Source organism: Corticium candelabrum, chromosome 5, assembly GCF_963422355.1.
Source record: "Corticium candelabrum chromosome 5, ooCorCand1.1, whole genome shotgun sequence".
NCBI classification, from domain to species: Eukaryota; Metazoa; Porifera; class Homoscleromorpha; order Homosclerophorida; family Plakinidae; genus Corticium; species Corticium candelabrum.
In genome coordinates, this window is record NC_085089.1 from 4,203,888 (window position 1) to 4,219,283 (window position 15,396).

The 15,396-nt window shown below is 42.2% G+C and overlaps 2 protein-coding genes across 2 annotated transcripts; both read left to right on the forward strand.

The window, feature by feature from the left end:
• Positions 1-289: 289 nt before the first annotated feature.
• On the forward strand, positions 290-1,240 carry LOC134179573 (uncharacterized). The gene has a single exon (XM_062646509.1). It carries the CDS (start codon positions 674-676, stop codon positions 1,238-1,240), a length of 567 nt encoding a protein of 188 aa, XP_062502493.1. The 5' UTR covers positions 290-673.
• A 10,833-nt stretch (positions 1,241-12,073) lies between these two features.
• LOC134179574 (uncharacterized) lies at positions 12,074-14,839 on the forward strand. Its single transcript, XM_062646510.1, has 2 exons — positions 12,074-12,090; positions 13,066-14,839. Exons 1-2 carry the CDS (start codon positions 12,074-12,076, stop codon positions 14,666-14,668), a joined length of 1,620 nt encoding a protein of 539 aa, XP_062502494.1. The 3' UTR covers positions 14,669-14,839.
• Positions 14,840-15,396: the final 557 nt, after the last annotated feature.

Genomic DNA, 15,396 nt, shown 5'->3' on the forward strand with positions numbered 1-15,396 from the left:
GTGACTGAGAGTAATGGAGAAAGTTACTGTTAACTGTCATCAGTGTGAAGTTTGACAAGTTTGCTGTACATATATACTTGTGTGCAAATATATATATATATATGTATATATATATATATATATATATATATATATATATATATATATATATATATAAACTACCTTGTCTTCCGCGTAACGGACGCTCTTGAATACTCGCTCGTGACAATTGGGGCTCAGACGGGAAAGCAGCTATTCTGGATTACAGAAGATGCAACACGGTTCAGAAGTGAGAGCGTAGATTAATTCGTTATGGAGCGACTAGTCGCAATTGGGGAGAAGATGGGCTTGACTGGAGCAGACTTAGGCCAATTTGTGACGGATCAACAACTATTGAGAGAGAAGACAAACAAAAGGGACAAGAATTGAAGAGGGAAGAACAAGAAGCCACAGAAAAGGTTCTAAAAAGAAAAGGCTGAAGAAGCAGAGAGGGAAATGGTGGCAGCGGAGAGAGAATGACAACATGTCCTAAAGATGAAAGGTTAGAACTAGAGGCGGCGAGAATTTTAGACACGTCCATCAGAGTAGACCATACTAAGGCAGCAAAACTACTAAAAATCGCATCTTCTCAAGACAGCAAGAACAAACTGGATAGTTATCTTCTGAAGTTTGAGAGGTTCGCCAGGGCAAATGGATGGGAGGAAGAATGTTGGGCTGGCACTTTAAGGGCCTTGCTGACGTATACTCCCGGTTATCAGAAGAGGCAGCCGTGGATTACAAGCAATTAAAGGAGGCCCTCTTAAAGAGATACAACCTAACGGAGAATGGATACCGGCTCAAGTTTAGGAAGAGCAGACCAGAGCCTGCAGAGAAGCCTGATCAGTGTATCCATCGCCAGAAGAACTACTTGAAGAAATGGATAATGTTTTTAAAGTGTAATCCAGAGTCAGCTGAGGAAGTTGCAAATATGTTCTTAAGAGAACAATTGTTTGAAGTATGTCCGAAGGACCTGGCGGTACATCTAAAGGAGAAGGAGATAGCGAGCCTAGAAGACCTCGTGAAGGTGGCTGATCACTACCTGACAGCGCACCAACGGAAATTTTGCACGGTGTCAAATGCTCCGATACATCAACAACCGAATACAACTAATGATGATGATACCAATGCGACTTCAATAGGAGAGAAAGCATTACAACAAGGTAAACCTTCATCCAGTTGTTATATTTGTGACAAGCCTGGTCACAGCGCAGTAGACTGCTGACTTCGCCGGAAGAGACAGTGCTTCAAATGCCAGAAAATTGGACACGAAGCCAAGGACTGTTGGAGCCCCGTCGGTACTTCATGGTGGGAGAGCAGCCAGAAGACTCCTTATTGAGTGGGGGCAGCAAAGATCACAAAGATGGGCTCAAGTCAGAGAACAGAAACTCAACTGGTCGGTTACCGAATGATGCTGGCACTAAAACGAGCAGATGTTTATTTGGGGACGCGAGCGAGTGCCAAACACGGGTACATATCGTATATGGAGAATGCCCGCAGCAACCGAGCATTTCCGACCAACAGAGAGATGGCAATATGAGAGGGGAAAGTGGATGACAGGGTTGTACAAACCTTGAGAGACACAGGATGCAGTGGCATACTGGTGAAACAAGAGCTGGTCAAACCAGATCAGTACATGGGAAAGTTTGGATTGATCAAGTTAGTGGACTGCACAGTCAGGGAAGTCCCATTGGCAAAACTAAAGATCGATACTCCATACCTCACAGGAGATGTGGAGGCTCTATGCCCGCGTGACACAATCTACGTTCTCATTATTGGAAACATCCCCAATGCTAAAGATCCCAACAAACCGAGAGTAAATCGGTGGGAAGCCGGTGTGTTAACCAGGGCGGCTTCAAAAAGGACCAACCGAAACAACCCGTTGGTGACGTGCACTCACAAGGAATGGATGGATGTTGACAGAACGCGACTATTGCACTTGCAATTGGAAGACACATCGCTGCACAGGTACCAAGACGAAACCAGAACGCAGACGAAGGGATGCCAAGGAGTGACAATCAAACTCAAAAAAGGCGTGTGATATTGACTGTATAAGCATCCCAAAGCAAATAAGGGAGAGCAGATACGTCAAGTGATCGTCCTGAAAACACTTCGTAAGCAGACTATGGAGGTCGTGCACGAGTCGGTGATGAGCGGACACCTGGGTATAAGAAAGACGAGAAACAGGATCATCAACGACTTCTGGTGGCTCGAGATCCAAAGCGACATGACTAGGTTCTGCAGATCATGCGGCATATGTCAAAAGACTGCTCGTAAAGGCACAGTACCCCGGGTGCCTCTTCAAAGGATGCCTGTAATTGATACTCCATTGAAGAGCGTAGCCGTCAACTTGGTCAACTTGGTTGCACCTATCTATCCTCCTAGTGACATCAGATACAGATACATCCTTACGTTGATTGACTACGCTTAAGAAAGTTACCACAAAGGACGTAACGGAGGCCCTCATGAATATTTATAGCCGCGTTGGGTTCCAGAAGAGAGTTACTCACCGATAGGGGACCTCAGTTCACTTCAGAGTGTATGAAAGAAGTATCACATCTACTCAGCATCCGACATCTAACTACTAGCCCATATCACCCTGTGTGTAACAGATTAGTGAAACAACTCAACGCCACGCTAAAAACTATGCTAAAGAGACTATGTAGTGAGAAACAACGTCAGTGGGACCGCTATGTCAATGCCCTCGTATTTGCGTACTGTGACATCCCTCAACAGTCTATGGGATTTGCTCCCTTCAAACTGCTCTACAGGAGGACCATGAGAGGACCGATGAGGATTCTAAGATCGATATGGACAGAGGAAGAGAGCAAGACAGAGATGAAGACTAGCTATCAATATGTGTTCAAACTTAGAGAGAAACTGGAGGAGATCATGAAAGTGGCTCGCGAGGAATTAGAGAAGTCTCAAAGACGCTACAAACGATATTTCAACAAAAGATCAAAGGACAGACGGTTTGGCATGGTGGACAAAGTACTAGTGCTATGACCAACAGACAATAACAAGCTGTCAATGCATTGGCGGGGACCATTCCGAGTAACCAAGATCGTCGCAATCAAGATTATGAAGTCGAAGTACGGGGAAAAAAGATTTACCATGTGAATTTACTAAGAAGGTACGGCTCAAGGAGTGTCACCGACGGCAAGATTTGTGAAAGAAGAAGCTTTTAGAGGTAGCAAGTGCGACAATATTGTAAACAGATGGATGGGATCAAGACGATTCCGTGAATGGGAACAGCCTGCTCGAGCTAGGAACCTGTTGACCCAAAAAGCTAGTAACCTGTTGACCCAAATAGACCACAGAGGACGTAAGAATAAGTGAAGAGTTGACGTACGAAAAAGAAGATAAGCTCAAGCGGTAATCGAAAAGTTAGAAACGTTTTCACTAATCTTCCAGGCTCGACCGACTTGGACGTACATCGGATTCAACTAACGTCTGATCATCCAGCGATGTCTAAGCCGTATGCAATACCGTTTGATATGACGTCTGAACTAGAAAACGATAGCAGGGATATGCTGAAAATGAATATCATTTGGGCATCAAAGTTGCCATACGCATCTCCAGTGGTTTAGTTTAGAAACCGGACGGAACAACCTGGCTTTGCGTGAATTATAGAAAACTCAATCATCTGACCATATGCGACCCCAAGCCTATGACACCATTGGTGGATGTAATTCAAGATCTTGCCCAAGACCGATATTTACAACAATAGACTTGTCTAAAGGCTACTGGCAGTTCCTCGTGGAGACAAGATATACACAAAACCGCATTTGTGGTACACAACGGTACCTATGAATTCATCAGAATGCCGTTTGAATTGGTCAACTCCGCAGCTACTTTGGTAAGAGGATTGATAAAGTTACTGGAGGGACTGGAGAATGCAAACCACTACATGGATGACATCGTCGTTCACACACCTACGTGGGGAAACACACGTTACCGCTCTCAGGGGCGTTCTGAGGAAGATCTCCCAAACCCATCTGACAGTTAGGCCATCTAAATGTGTTGTCGGAGCCCGTATGCTGTCGTTTATCGGCCACGAGATTGGACACGGCCTCAATTCACCCGAGTGAGGAAAACGACCTAAAAATTAGGAAAGCTAAGAGGACCGGCACGAAGAAAGAATTGCATGCATTTCTAGGACTGACGGTTCTCTATAGGAAATATTTACCGGACTATGCGGCCATAGCACTTCCTCTGACCGACTTGACAAACAAAAGATTGCCAAACAAACTGGAATGGAAGGAAGCGCAGGATAGGGCATATTTGGCATTGAAGACAGCGCTATATTATAGCCGACCCGTACTCAAGTTGCCTGGACATGATAGGCGTTTTTCGCTTTGAGTGGACGCGTCAGATATAGGGGTGGGAGCGATGTTGATGCAGGAGCACGAAAGAAAACCATTCCTGGTAGGATACACAAGAAATTCAGCAACTGAGAGAGAAAATTCTCTACCATCAAAAAGGAGTGCTTAGCAGTTGTATGGGGGTCAGAAAGTTAATGAGATTCATCTATGGAGTAGAATTTATTCTCCAGACGGACCACCAACCGCTAGCATACTTGGATAGAGCAAAATTTGAGAACAATAGAATCATGAGGTGGGCCATGTATCTGCAAAGCTACCGCTTCACGGTGCAAGCTATTAAATGTTTGAAAAATGTCAGAGCCGACTTTCTGAGTAGGGTGTGCTAACGACAGCCAACAGAGACGTGTTTGAGTTGCAAGAAACTAGCGAGCAATTTCTTTTCCAAATGAAGAAGATATATGTCACGTCTCCAAATATGGAGTTTGGGAGAGCTGCAATACTATACATGGGATTGAGGGGAGGAGCTAATAATATATATTGGGAAGCAGTCATTTGGAGAGATCAGTTCACCGATCAGTAAGGAGACAGGAATAAGGAAGAGTACGAAAGAGGAGGCAAGTGAGGAACAAGGTAGAAGTTCCGTGACGGAGGGACGGTGTGACTAAGAGTAACGGAGAGAGTGCTGTTAACTGTCATTGGCATGAAGTTTGACAAGTTTGTTGTACATATATACTTGTGTGCAAATATATATATTTGATAACGGTAATCCACTACCTCTCTACGAATCAAACTATCTTGTCTTCCGCGTAATGGAGGCTCTTGAATACTCACGCACGACAATCGCGTCTTACTAAATTCAAATTGTAAATGGCTCAACGTGACATGCGCAATGCAACACGTCCAAATAGAACTAAGTTCTATTTGAGCGTCAAACTGGAAGCTGAGCACGTCGCGTCAGAAGTATCACCTTAATTTCGACCAATCAAAGGCAACTAAAAATGCATGTCTGGCTTCTGTGAGCGATGATTACTAATTTCGGTACTGTAGTCAATGTTGAGCAGTCTACAGATTGTGTAGGGAGCTGTCCTTGCTTGTGGATGATCAACTGTAAGGTGTACAAAGACCTGAGTGCAAGGGAAAACGCATGGAAATGAACTCTGAGCAAGCTGGGGGTTCCTGCAAAGTTCTGCAAGTAGAAAATCTAAGCGTGAGAGTGGTCAGTTCAAGAATTCATGCAGCGACATCTACGGCATGCTGAAATCATATTGTGAACGACATGTGCCACTCCCACAAAAGACAACATGACGCGATTCTCAGGTGTTGGCATATTGTAAATCCAGCTTAAAACTACATAAAATAACAGCTATACTGTATGTCTACACCATAGCAATCCTACTCTTTCCACAGGAGGCAAAAAATCAAATCCAGATAAAAAAATTAGCCCACTTTCCAATTTCAAGTAGATATACTGTAATTGGGAAACTTTGCGAATAAACAATTTAGCAAATTCAAGTTGGAGACAATTAGCAATGTTAACTTTAGTGATTAGGCATTTAAAGATATAAAATCACATCATAAGATCATGTGTTGATTGCACACGCATGAAGCCAAATGAACAAGACTGTCATCGCAAATCCTAAGTGCCATTTGCAAATTAGCAACAATAACTTTTAGTAAACCAGTAGATTTTGCTAAATTTGTTAAAGCTTACACACATCGCTAAATTTCCCGATTTACAGTAAAGTTTACAACCGCCTGTAAAAATTTATTCACTTCCTTCCAAGCCAAGCATAAACAAAAATCAATGCACAAAAATTTGCAAACAGAGAACAGCATAACCAGGAAACTTAAATTAATTAATCATATTGAATTACTGACTTTTTGGCCTGGACATTTCGTTCGACCATTAGGTCGTCTCCCTTGGGCACTTCTCATTTGACAAAAAAAGCTTCGATGTTGAAGAGTACTCCCAACTACAGTACCAATCACCAGTGTAAATAAGACACGTCAGACCTACCTCAAAGCAAACTAAATACCATGTAATGCCAATGCCTCTTTGACAAACCCATGGTCCTGCCCTACCACAAGGCTAAACAAAGGTTGACCCATGAGATCCACCATGTATAGTCCAAGATGATCAAAAACTGATTCAGACACATATAAAATGTCTACAGCACTGCTTTGTAGCTGAATGACCAACAGAAAGCCATCTAGAGCCTGAAAGACAATAAATATTGATCACCAACTAATGAAAAACAAACAGACAACCTGCAACAACAATTACAGACAAACTGTAACAACTACAACAGTTTCATTAATTAAAAAAAGAAATACATTAAGTAAGACCACACAAAAATGTCTGTTTTTTATTGCCAAAGTGAAAAATGGAGTTAGTTGGTCTTCTGACTGACTTAATTAACAGAAGTTCTGCCACGCTCTATACAAAACATGTAGTAATACGTGATATAAATTATTACTTACACAAAATGTACTCAAGAGGATGCTATTATTCTTGCTCTTCAAAACCTAAAGCAATGCAGCAATGCAAATGAACTTATTTGTCTATAAACATAAGCAATGCATGAAATGACCTTGACAACCACCAATAACTACACTGCATAATTGTTCTTATTTTTTTCGCTTCTGCTACTGCATTGTCCAACTTGATTGCAGACAGCCTATCAAGTCAATGTCATATTCTCTATGGGGCTCCTTGCAGAAAGTGATTGTCAAGCTCAACCTCACGATACGACTAGAAACCTTAGTCACCACATTTGTGGGATTACCAAGTTGACATGTACCGTAACCCTATCTTGCCATTGTTGACCTTAACATCATACTCTGAAATATTGAGTGACCACATCTTAACTATCAGGTCCTTTAGTAGACTCTTTCATACCCCCTCTTAACACAAGTGACTTGAGTGAAGTTTGGATATAAAAAGAGCTTGTTTTATACCACCTTTGTATGAGTGGGCAGAGTGTACACAAATGACCTTCGCAGTCAGCCTGCAATCTGACTAGCAGCTTCTCTGTCAATGTGCTTTGTCTGAGGAATGGCTGTCTGTTTCTAGTAAATGTCTCAACTATCGGGCATCCTTTCCCAAGCTATGTGCAGGTATTTGCAAGTGACATTTCAGTTGTGCAGCACCTCACACCTTGCAGTGTCTAGGGTAAAATAATTGCTTTGATTTAAAAACTGAAACGTCCATGTCTTTTTGTCTGAATATGTCTAAGGTGACATAGAAACACTTGAGCTCGCACATTTACTGTATAAATTAGATCATACAGCATTTGTTTGTCAGTTCATACTGCATGTTCCCTATTATCTCTTCATGTTTTAGGCTCTTAACCTGCACATCTTGTATGAGTTAAAAGGAAATGTGAAAAAGGCTAGTCTTTCATTAATTATAGTTCAGCTAAAAACTGTTAGCCTACCTCAAAGTCAAACAACAAAAGATGTACAGCAGTAAGAAATATCTAAAACTCAAGCATACTTTTCAGGCACTTGGCTCTATCATCATCCTGGTGGTGACACTAATAAATACTACACATGTAAAGTGAAAGTAAACTTGATCATTCACAAAATCCAGTTACGGTACTGTTGCAAATAAAGCAGACCTCGATACAAGCCGATCTCAAATAAAGCCAAAAATTGAAGACCTCATGCTGAGTACAAGCCAGCCGCTGCGTTTAGAAGCTGATCTTTTGTTCAATACGCACAACAGGCGTGCGCGCAGAGCATTCAATGACACTGTCAATGATGACGAAGATTCAGCTAACGTTCTTGAAACTGGCATCTCATGGTAGTCATGTCTATATAGCTTAATGAATCTTGCTTATTCAATGGTACGGGGTTATCATGTCTATACTTTAGCATGTTGAAATGGCATATAAGCCCATTTTGAATATCTAAGCTTGTCTTATTAAATATTAGCCTGAATTCCAATTCGGCTTATACAGAAATTAGTACAGCTTTTATTTGCGACATTACAGTAGGTTGGGTTACCAGAAACAGAAACAAGTTTGGAATCAGCCTGCCGTGTAAAGACTTTTACTGTTAAGTACATTTGCATAGCAGTGCCTCTGCCATGCAAGTAAAAGTGCAGCAATTTAGTGTACAACAAAGTATCAACAAGTGCAGCAATTAGTGTATAATAAAGCATCAACAAACAGCCATTTTTTAAAACTTATTGCACCAAAGTTCATTTTAAACACCTATTGAACAAAATCCAGTTCGTTCGCTTTAAGTTAATTCAGTTTGAAAACACAAATATAATTTGTAACGGTCTTCTCAAAGGATAGGCGAATGTGTGCCACGCTACGACGTTCGACGACGATCAGGGTCGATGATACACACACGCCTTACGTGCTTAGTCACCACAACTTCCAAATCGCACAAAAATTCACTCTACACAACCGGCGTATATATATATATATATATATATATATATATATATATATATATATATATAGCAATCCTACCCCAGTCATTAGTTAACCCCACCCAAAGGTCCCTTATTTGGTAACCCAAAAGTCAGACTGTGGCTTCTTGTTAGACACGTGTTACACCCTCGTGGTAATGCAATGTTAGATTGCCATATAAATGTCAAACCAGAAAGTGATTGATTCTTGCGTTATCAGTTGCAGACAGGTAAGTTCTGTTGTTTATTTCCAACAAGATCTGCCAATCGCAACATCAATTACACTGTTCTGGTAAGAAACTCTTTTCATGAATGTTTAACAGACCTAGTTGGCGGTTCACCCATTGTCTATGGTTGCCACATATGACAAAACAAAAATACTGCTCTGTGATAAGGTGACACAGGAGGCATGACATCTTCCTAAACAGTGACAAGACATACTAGCAAGGCCGTAGGAGCCTGGCTGGTCTGGCCATGGCTGGACCACTTTTTTCTAAGATGAACTACAGTAGGACACCACTTATCCGACGGGCATGGGACCAAAAGGACGTCGGATAACTGAAAACGTCGGATAACTAACGCATTTTGAAAAATGACTGCAGAATACTTAAAGAAGCTCAACATCTAATGGTACATGTAGCAGCTAATACAGTACAACTTCTTCGATTAGGAAGAACACTAATGAGAACTGTCAAGACTTAATGTAACCACTAATCTTAGTCTGGATCAATGCTTTCGCTCTTCTTGCTGTCATGGTTCTGACTGGTCATGGTTCTGCCCTTACACACCAGTTCACAAATTTCAAGTTTGTCTTCAATCGTTAATACAACTCTCTTCCTCTTTCGTGGTTTGCTAGCCATCATTTGACGACACGTGGATCACGGATACAGTACTGTACGCACAGGAATCATATATCCTAGCGTGTGCACAGCCTTGCAGTTCAGACAAGCCATGCACCATCGGATAATCCGTGCTGTCAGATAATTGAGTGTCAGATAAGTGGTGTCCTACTGTATCACCAGAGGCCTAATTCATGCAAAGCCCCAGAAACCATGTATGCAGTCTGGTCAGTCCGGTTTGCCGGGGTATCTTTCAAAAACTGGACTGTTTGTCGGCTACTTTCACGCTCCTAGTTTCAGATGCCATCACGATAGTGCATGATAATGCTCTTGTTTCCACCCATTTCCAGGTCACGTGCAACAAGAAAACAATCGAGAAACAGCTTTGTCGTTCAACAGCAAGCTATTTCGAGACGGTAAATGGTAAATGTGTAGATAAAGAACCTAAGCAGTTATCGTTAGCTTTCTCGAAATGTCAAGTAGAGTCCTACATCAGTTATCAGACACTCCCCAATATCGGACACTGGCGTACAGAAACCAGACAAAGACTTCTTGTATCTAAGTCATGAATGTAGAGAGTAGTCACACGGTAACACGAGGGGCTACAATCAGCTTAATCACTTGGCGTATTGCTGTTCACGGTGAAAAATAGAACTTCCGCTGCTTTTCCCGTATATCGGACACGCCCTTAAAATATCGGACAGCCGCCGGTTTTGCTTTCGACGGTACTACAGTTCACTGTCTGCGCCTTGACATAATAGATACATGTCTCTTCTACTTGCAGTGATAACAACAGATCGGCAGCTTTGCACGTTGCTCTTCAGGAAGCTAAAGAAGAGGTGCGAGTCTTGTTCTCTAATATCAGACACCCGATTTGCCTGATGCAAGTGCAATAGAGATGAGAACCGTGAAGAATTCTGTTAATGCTGACTGCAGACGTCTACTAAATGCCCACCGAGCACGGAACGTCTTTGACTAGTCTCCATAGCAAACAAAAGTATTTGGAGAGAAAAGCAGATTTTGAAATGACTCCTATGATGCGTGTATGCTCAATATAGATGCAGAATAGACAACTACGATTGCAAAAACCCGTGTTCTAGATGTTAAGGCGACGTGTGTATAATGCGGCGATAGGGTCTGGCTACGCAAGGCTATATACTGCTCATGATCAAGCCCAGCTACCGCCGTCTCTAGATTCATTTGTTCACGAACGATGGCATGTTCAGGACGTGTTAAATACAAATGTTCTCAGTTTAGCACATGTAGATTCAATTCTTTCGATACAGAGACGAGTCAAAGGCTCTTCATGCTCGTCGAGAATTTACAAAACGTCCGCAGTCAGTATTAACACTTCTTCACGGTTCTTGCCTATTTGCACTCACATCAAGCAAAGTCGGGTGTCCGATTATAGAGAATAAGACCCACCCCTCTTCTTCAGCTTCCTGAACAGCAACATGCAAAGCTGCCAACCTGTTGTTATCACTCCGAGTAGAAAAGACATGTACCTATTATTTCAAGGTGCAGACAGTGAACTGTAGTACCGTCAAACCGGCGGCTGTCTGATATTTGATGAGCGTGTCCAATATTTAATGGGCGTGTCTGATATATGGGAAAAGCAGCAGAAGTTCTATTTTGTCTCCGTGAACAGCAATACGCCAAGTGATCAAGCTGAATCTAGCACGTCGTGTTACCGTGTGACTACTCTCTACAGTCATGCCTTAGATATACAAGAAATCTTCGTCTGGTTTCTGTACGCCGGTGTCCAATATTGGGGAGTGTCCAGTAATTGATGTATAACTCTACAAAGAGCAAAACTGCCGTGGCAGACAAGAACGTGATGCGCATTTCTCTTTGTGCTAGGAATACAGACTGTGTACGTCATAGAACATGTTGCACCCTAAGATGTTTGCTTGCTTTGCTTTGTTATGACACAATTTGAAATCGTGGCACGTTTCAAGTTTACGTGGGTGTGTTTGCACTTGTGCGGTGAATCATGAGTGGGCACCTTCAAGTTTGAATATCTCCAAAAAAAACAATAAGATGGTTTCATTAAAAATATATAATAATAAAGTCAGATCAAGATGCTGCCAGGCTTAGGTTATTACAGGAAAAAGGTGCTGGAGCATAGCTTGATGGTATTTTCTCATCATACAAAAACACGTCAAACAGAACCCAGGAACAGATACGTACAGACTGAGGGAGAACAACACATTAAATTCTATGACATTGATTCTGATGTCAGCCATGAATGTGATGTTTCTTTGGCTCACCAATGGCAGAAAGACATAGTGAAAGGAGCTGCAAAAAACCTGCTAATATACAGTGACATAACAGGAATTAGAAAATCTTACAAATACAGAGCTGCCAACTCTTTTGCATAAGTGGGAGACTCACGCATTTGGGACCCTTCTCCCGCCTACCCGCATTTGGCCTTACATCTCCTGCATTCTGACCATTGGTGGGTGTAACTAATGGGTGTGACTGACAGGTACAGGTGTAACTGACAGTTACAGGTGTGCCTGTTCTGTATAACCGTATATGCATGTACAGAACACATACTAGTAAATACCTGATACATTAACGTATATCTAGACGTTTATATGTGTCAGCCCCTCTCTTTATCCGGTTCTTTCTAAATTTGGTCAACTGGATATAGAAGGAGTTGATTTTGGAAAACTCTTTAGATAAACTGTTACCCCATACATTGAACTAATTTTAGTCTCACATAGCCAGCCCCTCCCCTTTTCTATTTTCTAACCATGAACATGCTGCTGTCACTCTAAAGAAGCCCTCTGCAAGTGGTACTCTACTCTCTGAACAAAAGCTATAAGTGAAACCTGCTTTCTAAAGCAAACCAGACGGTTGAACCAAAAGATGTGCGACTCTGACTAATTATTATATATTAGCTACATGCACTATAATTTATTAACTTAAGTTAATGGCTACTACTCCGATCGGGCATGCAATGTTATTTAACACTTATTACAACATAAAAGTTATTGATATTAATGTGCTATTGTAGCTGTGGCTAAGAAATTTATATCTCCAGCATTCCTCCCAAAACTCACGCATTTTGATTTAGCTAGGTTGGAAGGTCTGCTTGATATTCAAAGGAGATCTTGCCACGACCTAGCCCCAAAATTGCTCCACTAGTTTTTTAGCATTACAGGACATAGGGAACATAAGCAGAAATTAGCTGCATGAATTGGGAAGAAAACAAGGATCATTGAAGAAAACGAATAGATACCGAGTTCATGTTGTACTGGTGATGGCGTTTTTCTGTGACTTTTCAAATATGTAACAACAAACTTGTCTAAGTTTTCAATGAAGAGACTAATCGAGGATACTGTAGTTAGTAGAGACAAATACAGCCTGTGCTTCACACATTAAATAATATAACTTGATTGATGAAGCACTTTATTCTAATGAAAGTATGTAGACATGTTATGCCCTAATAAAATAGACAGCCAGCCAGTCAGTCAGCCAATCAGTCAGTCCTATTTGCCTTAGGAATTCACCCTACAATCACCAAAATTCAAGCTGACTACCCGGAAATAGTAGTCTTAGCCTACCTGGATGACATCTTTTTGCTCGGCAATGAGGGGCCTGTACTTGATTCCTTTGCTAATCTGAAGCTTTCATTGGCTGAAGAATCTGGTTTACTGATTGCTGATCAAAAGTGTCAAATCTACTCTCCAGGGTCCACTGAAATTTTGGCTCCTTTTCCCAGAGCCGTGGAAGGATCTGTGTTACTGGGGACACCCATTGGGAGATTCGACTTTGTTGCATCACAGTGCATCGAGTTCGCCAAGTCAGGCAGCTTGCTTTGCCAAGAGATTGTGTCGCTGGATGACCCTCAGAGCTCCATGCTCCTTTTGAGGCACTGCCACACAACTCGCATGAATCATTTGACAAGAACAGTTCCTCCTTCCTTACTCAAGCCTGCGGCAACCATCCATGATAGCATAACGCATGCGTCCTTTAGTCACATCATAGGTGTCACCAATACATCTGAGGCTCAATGGTCGCAAGCCATCCTGCCCATAAGAAAAGGGGGATTCGGAATGACTTCAGTCGAAAAAATTTCACCTGCATCTTTCCTAGCAGGTTGGGTACACTCATCAGCAATACTGCCGAAAAGATTCTCATATATCTGGGAAAGCTCACAGTCAATATTAGACAATCTGGGCGCAACTGGACAGAATCTAAAAGAAGCTAAGCAGCATATCGATTCTCTCTTGGCGGGCACGCCAAGCACCCTTGGAGGGGTTTGCTTCACTGACTTAACCGATCAGCCCATCAAGCTACAACATCGCATCACGGACGAGTTATCTACAACTAGTCTTCAACACCTTCTGGATCAATCTCAGGATCAACATCAGGCTGCTCGTCTAAGGTCGATTCAAGGTCCTGGATGTGGCTCATGGCTAGAGGCAGCACCTTCCTCAGATAAGCTTGCATTTAAGCCTTCCGAATTTCGGTTAGCGGCTCTTCTGAGGCTGGGATGCCCAATGCCCTTCAAGTCCCTGGCACCTATTTGTGAGTGTGGGAAAGAAGCAGATGATTATGGATACCATTTCTTGACCTGCAAACACGGGGGTGGACCTGTATGGCAACATGACAGTGTCGTAGCAGGCTGGTGCGAGTGCCTCAAGGAGGTGGGTCTTCACCACAGAAAAGAAGTGCGAGACAGGTACACAAACAATAGTAATCGACCGGACATTGTGGTTTTCGATGCTGGAGATGGTTCTAACATTGACCTTGATATTTCACTCTCCCACCCTTGGAGCTGCGAAGCTTTTCCCAGGTCGAGTAGTGAAAGTGGATGTGCTGCATCCAGAAGAGAAGAAAAGAAGAAGGCCAAATACTTAAAAGATCTTTTACCTGGAGGTTCCACCCCTAACTTTGCGCCGTTAGTCTTTGAACATTTCGGTCACTGGGGGAATACTGCGACAGACTACCTGAACACTTTGTCATTGCGATCAAGGGACAGCGACGGAAAATGCAACAAGGCTGAATTCCGTTCCTACTGGAGAAAAAAATTGAGTGTAATCCTACAGAGATGAAATGCTAAAGTCTTGCTGAAGAAGATTGACAGACTTCATTTACAAAGTTCTAGTGCTGATATAGCTTTAGACTGCGAACTTCAAAGTAGCATTCATTAGTGGGTTTTAGATTTCAGTAGCGACTATTATGTTTCGACTTCCTATGATGTACGTAGTGCCTTGTATGTTCAATAAATGATCTTTATCAGTCAGTCAGTCAGCCAGCCAGTCAGACAGTCAGTCAGCCAGCCAGTCAGTCAGCCAGCCAGCCAGCCAGCCAGATAGCCCTCAGACCAGAAGTCAGTTCACCCCTATTCATTTTGAGCTACTTGCCAAGTTTCGTGACTCTCAAGTCCCGTTTCTTATGGTTCCTTCTGAATTAGAATGCAAACATACTAAAAATAATCAATATATTTTTATAAATGCACTACTTCCAGCAGTGCAGATCTCTAAACCTCTGGTCACATCTGGTGTGTAAAACAGGGCATATGCATCTAAAGAAAAATAAAAGTGACACAGCTGTGTGTGTGTGTGTGTGTGTGTGTGTGTGTGTGTGTGTGTGTGTGTGTGTGTGTGTGTGTGTGCATGCGTGTTGCAATAACATGAAGTATTAGTCATGTGTGTGACAGCAAACTTTATTTCTCATTGCGTTGTTACTTCTCTTACCTACGAAACCGTTATCAAGTAACGTACGCTTGAAAACTTTGCCAATGTAATACACTTATGTGATTAATCGTATTCACATGTAA